At 42.1% G+C, this 14,682-nt stretch overlaps 1 protein-coding gene across 1 annotated transcript in view; it reads left to right on the top strand.

Annotated features, from left to right (window-relative positions):
• Positions 1-14,682, top strand: part of LOC139412688 (glutamate receptor-interacting protein 2-like) — a gene marked incomplete at its 5' end in the record, with an annotated part of 110,889 nt that overhangs the window by 69,113 nt on the left and 27,094 nt on the right. Inside the window, one exon of the mRNA XM_071159349.1 lies at positions 1,267-1,406. Within this exon, the coding sequence (XP_071015450.1) occupies positions 1,267-1,406 (140 nt within the window). The remainder of the gene's footprint in view (positions 1-1,266; positions 1,407-14,682) is intronic.

Genomic DNA, 14,682 nt, shown 5'->3' with positions numbered 1-14,682 from the left:
TCTACACTACTCATAGCATTCTGTTCTCATACAGACCACCAGTCACAGACTTGGGTTCAAATAGTATTCAAAATGTATTAGTGTTTGCTTTAGCCTGCCTGGAGTGCCAGATGGGCGGGGTTTACAATTATATTGGTTCCATTGCATCAGACACGCTCAAACAAGCCCAGATAAAAGTATTTGAAATTATTTCAAATACTATTTGAACCCAGGTCAACACCAGTCCCGTTCCGCTTGCTTATGTACATTTTGATCAACATTCATTTAAGTTTATTTATATTATTTGTCCTGTTTTTTGGTGTAGACCTGGTTTCAAATAGTATTTTGAAATATTTCATACTTCAGCTGCACTTGATTGAGCTTTTCTGGTGCAATGTAACCAATAGAATAGTCCCCAAAAGTGCAAACCCCAAAGCGTCCTGAATCCAACACTCTAAATATTCGATAGAAAACAAATACTTCTTTAACCCAGGTCTGTTTATAGCGTCAACAGAGTGGAGGCTCTATCGTATCGCCTCGTCAGAGATCACAGACAGACAGACAGACAGACATACAGACAGACAGACAGACAGACAGACAGACAGACAGACAGACAGACAGACAAAGGCTTATCATTGTTTGACCTCGATCATGATCGCTGTTCCTGCAGCTTCTGACTCATTGGCACACGCTCACATCTTGACTCATATGTTTGTGTATATCTAACCAGATAAGGGAATCTGTTTTCATTTCTACCAGAGTAGGACTTTTGGGTCAACTTAACGGGCAAAGCTATTCTGCATGTTTACAGCTGTTATATAAACAACTAATGTTTTTTAAACAGGATCTCTTTTAGTAAAGGGATTGTACCTATGAAAACAATTGATTACATTAAATCATTAGGTATGTTGGATGGGTTAAACAGGAGGCATGACAAATCATCATGATCCATCTTATAGGCACAATTATATTACAGTACTGCCATCAAATAAATCCTCTCTAATTTACCATCTCCATAAAGTAGGGCCTGGAGTTTTCCCACCAAGTATTTCCTGACTAGAGATTTTCCTGGTCAGGTCACGTTATCATGAAAAACGACCTGGCTGGTCCCACTTAAGCTATTTGTCAACATTCCAGGACCCATAATAATTTATACTGATCTAGAATCCGGTTCCCTGCTTTCTATAGAATCTTATTCATCATGATCTAAAAGACATTATTATGATCCTGGATCAGCTTTCCTACTCTGAGACCCTGACACCATTTAACATGTCGTCTTCCCCGTAGGACCGGAGCCATCCATGTGGGAGATCGTATCCTGGCTATCAACAGTGTCAGTCTGAAGGGAAAGCCGCTCAGCGAGGCCATTCACCTGCTACAGATGGCCGGGGAGACGGTCACACTCAAGATCAAAAAACAGGTCGACAGTAAGTGTTCACAAAATCAATCAATCGAGTTCATTAATAAAAGCCGTTTTTTATAACAGCAGCTGTCACAAAGGGCTTTTACAGTAACCCAGCCTAGACCTCAAAGAGCAAGCAGGAAAGACTCCTCATCATCTTTTACAGTAACCCAGCCTAGACCTGAAAGAGCAAGCAGGAAAGACTCCTCATCATCTTTTACAGTAACCCAGCCTAGACCTGAAAGAGCAAGCAGGAAAGACTCCTCATCATCTTTTACAGTAACCCAGCCTAGACCTGAAAGAGCAAGCAGGAAGGACTCCTCATCATCTTTTACAGTAACCCAGCCTAGACCTGAAAGAGCAAGCAGGAAAGACTCCTCATCATCTTTTACAGTAACCCAGCCTAGACCTGAAAGAGCAAGAAGGAAGGACTCCTCATCATCTTTTACAGTAACCCAGCCTAGACCTGAAAGAGCAAGCAGGAAAGACTCCTCATCATATTTACAGTAACCCAGCCTAGACCTGAAAGAGCAAGCAGGAAAGACTCCTCATCATATTTTACAGTAACCCAGCCTAGACCTGAAAAAGCAAGCAGGAAGGACTCCTCATCATCTTTTACAGTAACCCAGCCTAGACCTGAAAGAGCAAGCAGGAAAGACTCCTCATCATCTTTTACAGTAACCCAGCCTAGACCTGAAAGAGCAAGCAGGAAAGACTCCTCATCATCTTTTACAGTAACCCAGCCTAGACCTGAAAGAGCAAGCAGGAAAGACTCCTCATCATCTTTTATAGTAACCCAGCCTAGACCTGAAAGAGCAAGCAGGAAAGACTCCTCATCATCTTTTACAGTAACCCAGCCTAGACCTCAAAGAGCAAGCAGGAAAGACTCATCATCATCTTTAAAAAGTAACCCAGCCTAGACCTCAAAGAGCAAGCAGGAAAGACTCCTCATCATTGCTGATGATACAGGTATTACAGTAGAGGTGGCAAGGAAGGTAATGGTGGCAGGTAGCGTAGCCAGTAACCGAAAGATTGCTGGTTTGAATTATGTGAGCAAGGCACTTAACTCTAATTTACTCCAGGGGTGCTGTACTACTATGACTGACCCTGAACAACAACACCTCTCATACTACTATGACTGACCCTGTACAACAACACCTATCATACTACTATGACTGACCCTGTAAAACAACACATTATACTGCACCTATCATGCTACTATGACGGACCCTGTACAACAACACCTATCATACTACTATGACGGACCCTGTACAACAACACCTATCATACTACTATGACAGACCCTGTACAGCAACACATTACATTGCACCTATCATACTACTATGGTTGACCCTGTACCTATGCTGGGTATGTGACAATAAAATCTAAATATATATATACACAGTATATCGCAAAAGTGAGTACAACCCTCACATTTTTGTAAATATTTGAGTATATCTTTTCACGTGACAACACTGAAGAAATGACACTTCGCTACAATGTAAAGTAGTGAGTGTACAGCTTGTATAACAGTGTAAATTTGCTGTCCCCTCAATAACTCAACACAGCCATTAATGTCTAAACCGCTGGCAACAAAAGTGAGTAAAATGTCATTTCTTCAGTGTTGTCACATGAAAAGATATACTCAAATATTTACAGGGGGATGTACTCACTTTTGTGAAATACTGTATATATTTTTTCTTGATTTCCCAACATGTTTGGGCCTTCCTCTGGTGTCAGCCTGGTGTCAGCCAGGGGTCAGCCTGGTGTCTGGTGTCAGCCTGGTGTCTGGTGTCAGCCTGGTCTCTGGTGTCAGCCTGGTGTCTGGTGTCAGCCTGGTGTCTGGTGTCAGCCTGGTGTCAGCCTGGTCTCTGGTGTCAGCCTGGTGTCTGGTGTCAGCCTGGTCTCTGGTGTCAGCCTGGTGTCTGGTGTCAGCCTGGTGTCTGGTGTCAGCCTGGTCTCTGGTGTCAGCCTGGTGTCTGGTGTCAGCCTGGTGTCTGGTGTCAGCCTGGTGTCAGCCTGGTCTCTGGTGTCAGCCTGGTCTCTGGTGTCAGCCTGGTCTCTGGTGTCAGCCTGGTGTCAGCCTGGTGTCAGCCTGGTCTCTGGTGTCAGCCTGGTGTCAGCCTGGTGTCTGGTGTCAGCCTGGTCTCTGGTGTCAGCCTGGTGTCAGCCTGGTGTCAGCCTGGTGTCTGGTGTCAGCCTGGTCTCTGGTGTCAGCCTGGTCTCTGGTGTCAGCCTGGTGTCAGCCTGGTGTCTGGTGTCAGCCTGGTCTCTGGTGTCAGCCTGGTGGTTTTGGCCTTTCTAGGGAGTTTTTCCTAGCCACCGTGCTTCTAAACCTGCATTGCTTGCTGTTTGGGGTTTTAGGCTGGGTTTCTGTACAGCACTTTGAGATATCAGCTGATGTACGAAGGGCTATATAAATAAATTTGATTTGATTTGGTGTCTGGTGTCAGCCTGGTCTCTGGTGTCAGCCTGGTGTCAGCCTGGTCTCTGGTGTCAGCCTGGTGTCAGCCTGGTGTCTAGTGTCAGCCTGGTGTCTGGTGTCAGCCTGGTGTCAGCCTGGTCTCTGGTGTCAGCCTGGTGTCAGCCTGGTGTCTAGTGTCAGCCTGGTGTCTGGTGTCAGCCTAGTGTCAGCCTGGTGTCAGCCTGGTGTCAGCCTGCGCCTAATCAAAAGGGGATCATCTCCCAGAAGCTTGTCTGGGGCATAAAACCCCTAAAGTCAGACAATAAAAGGTGTGATTGGCGCCGCACTCAAAAAGATGCTGCATAAAGCGGGATTGTTTTACAAATATTTTCTCTGCATCGGGGATAGTGTACACAAATGTTTCTGCTTTTCAGCCGAATACCGCTAGCCAAATACCCGTAGCCACCATCTTAAATGTACCTTGCCAGGACTGTACGTCCTCTACATTTGCATAGTAGGAGACGTAGGAGACATACACCCTCAAGGGGTAAACAGTTTGAGGACATCTGAGACGTAACAAGCCATTTGTAGTTTGACATTTAAACAAACTGACAAAGACATAAATCCAGGCAGGGTTGGTGAATCTGATACAGCTGCCTAGCTGAGTGCTGCTGTAGCTGGCTGGCTAGCTGAGTGATGTTGTAGCTGGCTGGCTAGCTGAGGGATGCTGTAGCTGGCTGGCTAACTCAGGGATGCTGTAGCTGGCTGGTTAGCTGGGGGATGCTGTAGCTGGCTAGTTGAGTGCTGCTGTAGCTGGCTAGCTGAGTGCTGCTGTAGCTGGCTAGCTGAGTGCTGCTGTAGCTGGCTAGCTGAGTGCTGCTGGCACCAACTGCGGCTCTGGCTTCTACAGAACAATGTGGCCTCTGCCTCCTCTGTCCAGGCTCCAACACTGTCCAACAGATACATACTGTTAGTTGTCTTAGAGAATTCCCTAACAGCTCATCTTTCTAATTAATGTGCTATGAGGTCTATGTGGTTCTGAGGTTTTACTCCCCATAAAACCACACAATAATCAATATGTACAATGAAGGAAAACAACTGAACTGTTTTCAGCGTTGGGCACTTTGATCATTTCTCTGAGTTTAAATAAAATGATCCGCTTAGAAATTAGTATGATGTATGATCACATTAAAATGTTTCCATGGACAAACAGTTAAGGCTGTAATGCAGTCGTCTGCTGGTAAATCAAAGGTTGTTTATGACATGCTGATTGTCATTACATTAGAAGGAACCACAGGCAGAGATGGAAACTTTTTTTGTTGTTGCGTAGAAGTAAACTGTGTAGCTGACTAGCGTGCAGTGGTTGTTGTTGTGGTTGTGCAATGTTTGTGCAATGGGTGTTGTTGTGGCATTTGCCCTGACAAATAAACAAATAGACTACGGCATACATTTTCCAGACCTAGCAAGGTCAAACACAGGTCTCAGATACTTTCCAATACACGAGCTGTGCTGGATTTAGTACAGTGAAACCAATGGAATAATCCGGAACGTGCCAAAAGAACGCCAAGCTAAATCAAGAGCATCCCCGGTGCTTTCACGTATTTCAGATTCATAATGTACTGTCTATTTGAAAGTATTTGACTTATGACCAAGGTCTGCTATTTTCCTCCCACCCTTGGACAGACGTATGACAACAATGCAAATAGTCCCAGTAGCCATTTGATGATCTGTTCAGGAGTCTTATGGCTTGGGGGTAAAAACTGTATATCTTTGAATACCGTAATTTACTAAAAAGTTCAAATAAAAAACGTATTCCTGAAATAATAAATATTTATTAGTATTATTAAAATAACATCATCATCAACATGTCTAGTATAATCACTCATACTGTACGGTACTGTGAGGGTTCTAGTTCTCATCAACATGTATAATCACTCATACTGTACGGTACTGTGAGGGTTCTAGTTCTCATCAACATGTATAGTATAGTCACTCATACTGTACGGTATTGTGAGGGTTCTAGTTCTCATCAACATGTCTAGTATAATCACTCATACTGTACAGTACTGTGAGGGTTCTAGTTCTCATCAACATGTATAGTATAATCACTCATACTGTACAGTACTGTGAGGGTTCTGGTTCTCATCAACATGTCTAGTATAATCACTCATACTGTACAGTACTGTGAGGGTTCTGGTTCTCATCAACATGTCTAGTATAATCACTCATACTGTACAGTACTGTGAGGGTTCTGGTTCTCATCAACATGTCTAGTATAATCACTCATACTGTACAGTACTGTGAGGGTTCTAGTTCTCATCAACATGTATAATCACTCATACTGTACAGTACTGTGAGGGTTCTAGTTCTCATCAACATGTCTAGTATAATCACTCATACTGTACAGTACTGTGAGGGTTCTAGTTCTCATCAACATGTATAGTATAATCACTCATACTGTACAGTACTGTGAGGGTTCTGGTTCTCATCAACATGTATAGTATAGTCACTCATACTGTACAGTACTGTGAGGGTTCTAGTTCTCATCACTATGTATAATCACTCATACTGTACAGTACTGTGAGGGTTCTAGTTCTCATCAACATGTATAGTATAATCACTCATACTGTACGGTACTGTGAGGGTTCTGGTTCTCATCAACATGTTTAATCACTCATACTGTACGGTACTGTGAGGGTTCTAGTTCTCATCAACATGTCTAGTATAATCACTCATACTGTACAGTACTGTGAGGGTTCCAGTTCTCATCAACATGTATAGTATAATCACTCATACTGTACAGTACTGTGAGGGTTCCAGTTCTCATCAACATGTATAGTATAGTCATTCATACTGTACAGTACTGTGAGGGTTCTGGTTCTCATCAACATGTATAGTATAGTCACTCATACTGTACAGTACTGTGAGGGTTCTGGTTCTCATCAACATGTATAGTATAATCACTCATACTGTACAGTACTGTGAGGGTTCTAGTTCTCATCAACATGTATAGTATAATCACTCATACTGTACGGTACTGTGAGGGTTCTAGTTCTCATCAACATGTCTAGTATAATCACTCATACTGTACAGTACTGTGAGGGTTCCAGTTCTCATCAACATGTATAGTCATTCATACTGTACAGTACTGTGAGGGTTCCAGTTCTCATCAACATGTATAGTATAATCACTCATATTGTACAGTTCTGTGAGAGTTCTAGTTCTCCCTCTCTCCTGCATTTGGCCACAAGTTCTCATCAACATCACATCTTACATCTTCTCTGGCGATGCATCTTGGAAAGTGTCTCTGGAATTTCTAATCCAACCCTGGCGGTCTTCAGCAGAAGTGTCTCCACACCCTGCCAGTCTTCAGGAGAAGTGTCTCCACACCCTGGCAGTCTTCAGGAGAAGTGTCTCCACACCCTGCCAGTCTTCAGGAGAAGTGTCTCCACACCCTGGCAGTCTTTAGGAGAAGTGTCTCCACACCCTGCCAGTCTTCAGGAGAAGTGTCTCCACACCCTGGCAGTCTTCAGGCAAAGTGTCACCACACCCTGCCAGTCTTCAGGAGAAGTGTCTCCACACCCTGGCAGTTTTTAGGAGAAGTGTCTCCACACCCTGGCAGTCTTTAGGAGAAGTGTCTCCACACCCTGCCAGTCTTCAGGAGAAGTGTCTCCACACCCTGGCAGTTTTTAGGAGAAGTGTATCCACACCCTGCCAGTCTTCAGGAGAAGTGTCTCCACACCCTGGCAGTCTTCAGGAGAAGTGTCTCCACACCCTGGCAGTTTTTAGGAGAAGTGTCTCCACACCCTGGCGGTCTTCAGGAGAAGTGTCTCCACACCCTGCCAGTCTTCAGGAGAAGTGTCTCCACACCCTGGCAGTCTTCAGGAGAAGTGTCTCCACACCCTGCCAGTCTTCAGGAGAAGTGTCTCCACACCCTGGCAGTCTTCAGGAGAAGTGTCTCCACACCCTGGCAGTCTTTAGGAGAAGTGTCTCCACACCCTGCCAGTCTTCAGGAGAAGTGTCTCCACACCCTGGCAGTCTTTAGAAGTGTCTCCACACCCTGGCATTCATGACATCCAGTAAGGACATCTGGTCATGTGTAACCTTCCACCTCTACGCAGAGAAAAACTCCTCTAAGGGGTTTAGGAAGGGGAGTATGGAGGCAGGAACAGTACTGACACCCTGGGATGTGCAGCAAACCAGTCTGTGACTGCAGCAGAGTGGTGGAATGCCACATTATCCCACACAACAACGAAGGTTGGGGAGTTTCTTGCCCCTCTCTCCTCCGCTGGTACAAGTCGATAATGCAGGTCATCCAGAAAATATCTGAGCCTCTCTGTATTGTAGGGGCCAATGAGTGGTTTGTGTAACAGCAAACCATCATTGGACGGTGCTGCACCCATTGTGATGTTAGCTCCTCTCTGGCCTGGGACATCCACTGTTGCTCTCTGTCCAATCACATTTATTCACATGCGGCGTGTTTTTGCCAGGTTGAATCCAGCGTCATCCACAAAGATGAATGTATGTGCAGTTTGCCTGGCTTCCATCTCCATTACTCTCTAAAATACAGTAAATCCACAGTTTCACAGTACTTTACATTATGTATAGCTGTGTTTGTACCCTGTTTGGTTATTGAACAGGCATCTTAGCTGGACATATTCATACCAGAGTTCTTTCACATGTTCACCGTTTCTCTCAAAGGGTACAGTGTACATCTGCTTCATCCTTGTTTGAGGTTTCTCTAGGACTCTGGCAATTGTCGTTGTGCTGACCGTATTCACATTCCCAAAAGTGATATTGTCTGCCAGCACTCTGTCCCGAATTTCCCGCAGTTTTATTGCAATGTTGACAATTACTATGTCAACAATGGCAATTTCCTGCGCATCTGATAATATTCTGCCTCTCCCTCCTGTGGGAGGCAACCTTTGGATCCTACTGAAATACACAAAACAATCAATATATTTCGAAATGTCAGTACATGTAAAAATGTGACTATGCTGTATTGTACTGTAATATGTAGTTCAATTATCATTGACGGATGCACATCTCACATGTGGTTTTGCCGGAAAATTCGTACTATTGATGGCTGGTTGGTTGCACCCTTAAACCGGCATCTCTCAAAGAGAGACCATAGTTTACAACATGGTTTACAACAGTTTACAACATGGTTTACAACATGGTTTACAACAGTTTACAACATGGTTTACAACATGGTTTACAACATGGTTTACAACATGGTTTACAGCATGGTTTACAACATGTTTTACAACATAGTTTACAGCATGGTTTACAACAGTTTACAACATGGTTTACAACATGATTTACAACAGTTTACAACATGGTTTACAACAGTTTACAACAGTTTACAACATGGTTCACAACATGGTTTACAACATGGTTTACAACATGGTTTACAACAGTTTACAACATGGTTTACAACAGAGTTTACAACAGTTTACAACATGGTTCACAACATGGTTTACAACATGGTTTACAACATGGTTTACAACAGTTTACAACATGGTTTACAACATGGTTTACAACATGGTTTACAACATGGTTTACAACATGATTTACAACAGTTTACAACATGGTTTACAACATGGTTTACAACATGGTTTACAACATGGTTTACAACAAGGGTTTACAAAAGTTTACAACATGGTTTACAACATGGTTTACAACAGTTTACAACATGGTTTACAACATGATTTACAATATGGTTTACAGCATGGTTTACAGCATGGTTTACAAAATGGTTTACAACATGGTTGACAACATGGTTTACAACATGGTTTACAACATGATTTACAACATGGTTTACAACAGTTTACAACAGTTTACAACAGTTTACAACATGGTTTACAACATGGTTTACAACATGGTTTACAACATGGTTTACAGCATGGTTTACAACAGTTTACAACAGTTTACAACATGGTTTACAACATGGTTTATAACATGGTTTACAGCATAGTTTACAGCATGGTTTACAACATGGTTTACAACATAGTTTACAGCATGGTTTACAACATGGTTTACAACATAGTTTACAGCATGGTTTACAACATGGTTTACAACATAGTTTACAGCATTGTTTACAACATGGTTTACAGCATGGTTTACAACATGGTTTACAACATGGTTTACAACATGGTTTACAACATGATTTACAACATGGTTTACAGCATGGTTTACAACATGTTTTACAACAAGTTTTACAACATGGTTTACAACATGGTTTACAGCATGGTTTACAACAGTTTACAACAGTTTACAACATGGTTTACAACATGGTTTACAACATGGTTTACAACATGGTTTACAGCATGGTTTACAACAGTTTACAACAGTTTACAACATGGTTTACAACATGGTTTATAACATGGTTTACAGCATAGTTTACAGCATGGTTTACAACATGGTTTACAACATAGTTTACAGCATGGTTTACAACATGGTTTACAACATAGTTTACAGCATGGTTTACAACATGGTTTTCAACATAGTTTACATCATTGTTTACAACATGGTTTACAGCATGGTTTACAACATGGTTTACAACATGGTTTACAACATGATTTACAACATGGTTTACAGCATGGTTTACAACATGTTTTACAGCATAGTTTACAGCATGGTTTACAACATGATTTACAACATAGTTTACAACATGGTTTACAACATAGTTTACAGCATGGTTTACAACATGGTTTACAGCATGGTTTACAACAGTTTACAACATGGTTTACAACATGTTTTACAACATGGTTTACAACAGTTTACAACATGGTTTACAACATGGTTTACAACAGTTTACAACATGATTTACAACATGGTTTACAACATGATTTACAACATGGTTTACAACAGTTTACAACATGGTTTACAGCATGGTTTACAACATGGTCAATAATTGTTGCCCTTATCTCTTCCTCTCCTTTGTCCTTCACACATTCTCCCTCTCCCTGGCACTCTTCTTTTCCCACCAACCTGTCTTCCTTGATCCATGTTTCCATACTAAATCATTTCAAATCCGTCCTCTTTTGTCTGTTTGGTAACGAGACTAAAAACAGGACACTTGGGTCGGCTTTCCGCTGAAACTGCAATCAGCTGTGTTTGGAATGTTTAAATATTCTGCTGAGATTTTCTATCTATTTCAGTCTGGTTACTGCAGAAATGCACGACATTTGCCATCATTCTGTTTTGAATGTGTTTTTAACAGTTTTGGAAACAGTGTGTTAGCATTTGAAAACGTGTGCTGCGAATATATAGTTTTACTGGTGGTGGAGTATGAATGAGGACCGAGTTAATGGATTTCAGAGAATGTGGTCATTGAATGCATTTTGTGTGAAACAATGAAAAATGATTCACAGTTTGGTCCACATACACTTCTGTTTCGCTGACTGTGTGAAGCGTTTTGACAATGTGACTTCAGTTTTGACCAATGCATGTTAGCAATTGAAAAAAAACTGTAATGGACACTTCAACATTTGCCAGTAAACTACCAGAATTTTGTTAGCTTTCAAGGTTTAATTTTACAAGATGACTCCTAGTGGCCTTTTTGGGTACTTCAGATTAAAACATATATATATTTTTTTAAAGTGTCTAATTATCTCTGACCGTCTATGTGGCCTTATCACATGTAAAATAAGATTCAATACATGTACACTATCATTCAAAAGTTGGGGGTCACTTAGAAATGTCCTTGTTTTTGAAAGAAAAGCAAACATTTTTGTCCATTAAAATAACATCAAATTGCTCAGAAATACAGTGTAGACGTTGTTAATGTTGTAAATGACTATTGTAGCTGGAAGCAGCTGATTTTTAATGGAATATCTACATAGGTGTACAGAGGCCCATTTTTAGCAACCATCACTCCTGTGCTCCAATGGCACGTTGTGTTAGCATCTTAAAATTATAAAATTGGATTAGCTAATTGATCATTAGAAAATCCTTTTGCAATTATGTTAGCACAGCTGAAAATTATAGTGCAGAAGCAATACAAATGGCCTTCTTTAGACTAGTTGAGTATCTGGAGCATCAGCATTTGTGGGTTTGACAACAGGCTCAAATGACCAGAAACAAAGTACTTTCTTCTGAAACTTTTCAGTCTATTCTTGTTCTAAGAAATGAAGGCTATTCCATGCGAGAAATTGCCAAGAAACTGAAGATCTCGTACAACACTGTGTACTACTCCCTTCACAGAACAGCGCAAACTGTCTCTAACCAGAATAGAAAGAGGAGTGGGAGGCCTCGGTGCACAACTGAGCAAGAGGACAAGTACATTAGAATGTCTAGTTTGAGAAACAGACGCCTCACAAGTCCTCAACTGGCAGCTTCATTAAATAGTACCCGCAAAACACCAGTCTCAACGTCAACAGTGAAGAGGCGACTCCGGGATGCTGGCCTTCTAGGCAGAGTTCCTCTGTCCAGTGTCTGTGTTCTTTTGCCCATCTTAATCTTTTCTTTTTATTGGCCAGTCTGAGATGTGGCTTTTTCTTTGCAACTCTGCCTAGAAGGTCAGCGTCCCGAAGTCGCCTCTTCACTGTTGATGTTAAGGCTGGTGTTTTGCGGGTACTATTTAATGAAGCTGCCAGTTGAGGGCTTTCTCTTTTTCTCAAACTAGACACTCTAATGTATGTGTCCTCTTGTTCAGCTACAATAGTCATTTACAACATTAACAATGTCTGCCCTGTATTTCTGATCAATGTTATGTTGTTTTAATGAACAACAAATGTGCTTTTCTTTCAAAAACAAGGACATTTCTAAGTGACCCCAAACTTTTGAACGGTAGTGTACATAAAAACACACTAGTTATCTAAAAAGTGATTTATTTTTGGGTTAAAAGTTCAGATTTCTTTGAACATTCCAGTTGCGAATTGAAGAAATTACCACAGCTACACTACAGGGTCAGTCTTTACGCTGTAGGCAGAAAGTTCAGCTGGTGTCTTGTTGTGCTGCTGATTGGCTGTGGGTTGGTTTTGTGGTCAGAGCCTAGAAAAATGGATGGGTCCCCTCCTTCAGTAGACAAGTGAACTCTCATCTTGTGGCCTCGTCTCTTTTTGCCTCCAGCCTAGGGAATGAGTCATAGGGTATTCATGATCTTCTCTGAAGGCCTTCCATGTCTGTCATCAGGAGCTTTGGGAGATCTGTCCAAACAGGTGAATCATATTCCAAGACAGATGATCATGTTCCAAGACAGGTGAAGCATATTCAAGGACAGGTAAATGTCATATACAGTACCAGTCAAAAGTTTGGACAAACCTACTCATTCAAGGGTTTTTCTTTATTTTTACTATATGCCAAGAGTGTGCAAAGCTGTCATCAAGGCAAATAATAGTTTAACACTTCTTTGCTTACTACTTCTTTGCTTCCATATGTGTTATTTCATAGTTTTGATGTCTTCACTATTATTCTACAATGTAGAAAATAGTTTAAAAAATAAAGAAAAACTCTGGAATGAGCAGGTGTGTCCAAACCTTTGACTGGTACTGTATGTGTGGGTCAGAACATCTGAAGACCAGCGCTCCTGGCCTGGGACCTCTTCAGCACGTATCTGACCTGGGCATCCCATGAGAGGTCATAGGAGAGCTGCACCCCAAGGAGCTTAAAGGTTTCCACACGTTCCACTGCCTTGCCGTTCAGGACAACAGGAGGAGGAGTCCATCTGTTTTGAGGCTTCCTGAAGATAATAACCATGTCTTTGGTTTTAAGTGCATTGGCTGTGAGGCAGTTTGTCTGACCCCATGCTGCATCTGGCCTGGTAGAGAGATGTTCAGAAAGGGTCAGATCATCAACATACTCGATGGGTTCAACACTAGATGGCATCATGTTTGTCTAGTGCAGAGAACAAACAGGAGTGGGGCTAGGTCTCTGCCTTGGGGGACCCCAGCCGGTACTGACTGTTTGATGCAGTAGCTGCGGATTAAGAGCCAGATGCTTTGAAGTGCCTAGTCTGCTTAGAGAGTGTAGAAGTTGTGCGTGGTCGATAGTGTCTAAGGCCCATGTGAAGTACGCTGCTGGAACAGAATTTACCTTTTTATTTTTTACTTTAATTGTCCTTTGATCTGGCTTTGGAATTTAGCAGTTTTATACCTGTGTCTTGGTTTTGTCTTAGCCCAACGTTTTTCATTTAGCTTTTCCAATTCGGACACTTCATCTGCTCCAACCCACACTGGTCTGATAAGGTTGAACGCCTCCTCTCCTACTCAGCCTCCCGACAAAAGCTATTCCCAAGCAGGTGTGACTCCTACGTCTGCCCTGGCCTGTCTCCCACTGTCTGCCCTGGCCTGTCTCCCACTGTCTGCCCTGGCCTGTCTCCCACTGTCTGCCCTGGCCTGTCTCCCACTGTCTGGTACAGGTACCCCTGCCACACTCCCCCCTCTTCCCCGAGCTTTCGACTCATCTGAATTGTTATACATATTATTTTCTGATCTTTGGACTAATCTGCATTTTATGTAGGCTAAATAACTTGTGAATCATATTATGTGAGCTTTACTCAGAAACACTTTTATTAACTAGCGAAGGCCTGCTATTTATTTATTTTCTTGAATTAAATTTGTATAGCCTACTGGACTCATAGAACGCTACTCTCTCATGTTTTTTTGTTGGGGAGAGTGACTCTTTGAACTTACAATAGCTAGTCCCAAGCCATTTTGCTTTTTTCTTGTGCTTTATGCTGTTTACTTCGTGACTCCTGTTTGCTTTATTGACTATGAACTTGCTTGTTGACCTGACCGTGGGACAGATAATGTTTGTTCTGTCTCTCGCAACTCTGACTCTCTATTGGTTACACTGTCTTTTGGCCTCCCATCCCATTCTAACCACCTCTCGCCGGCTTTGTATTCATGTTACCTGATGAAATTGCTGTACAGTATGATCTTGTTGCCATCTG

This window comes from Oncorhynchus clarkii, chromosome 7 (assembly GCF_045791955.1).
Source record: "Oncorhynchus clarkii lewisi isolate Uvic-CL-2024 chromosome 7, UVic_Ocla_1.0, whole genome shotgun sequence".
NCBI lineage: Eukaryota > Metazoa > Chordata > Actinopteri > Salmoniformes > Salmonidae > Oncorhynchus > Oncorhynchus clarkii.
This window is presented reverse-complemented; position numbering and strand designations above follow the sequence as displayed.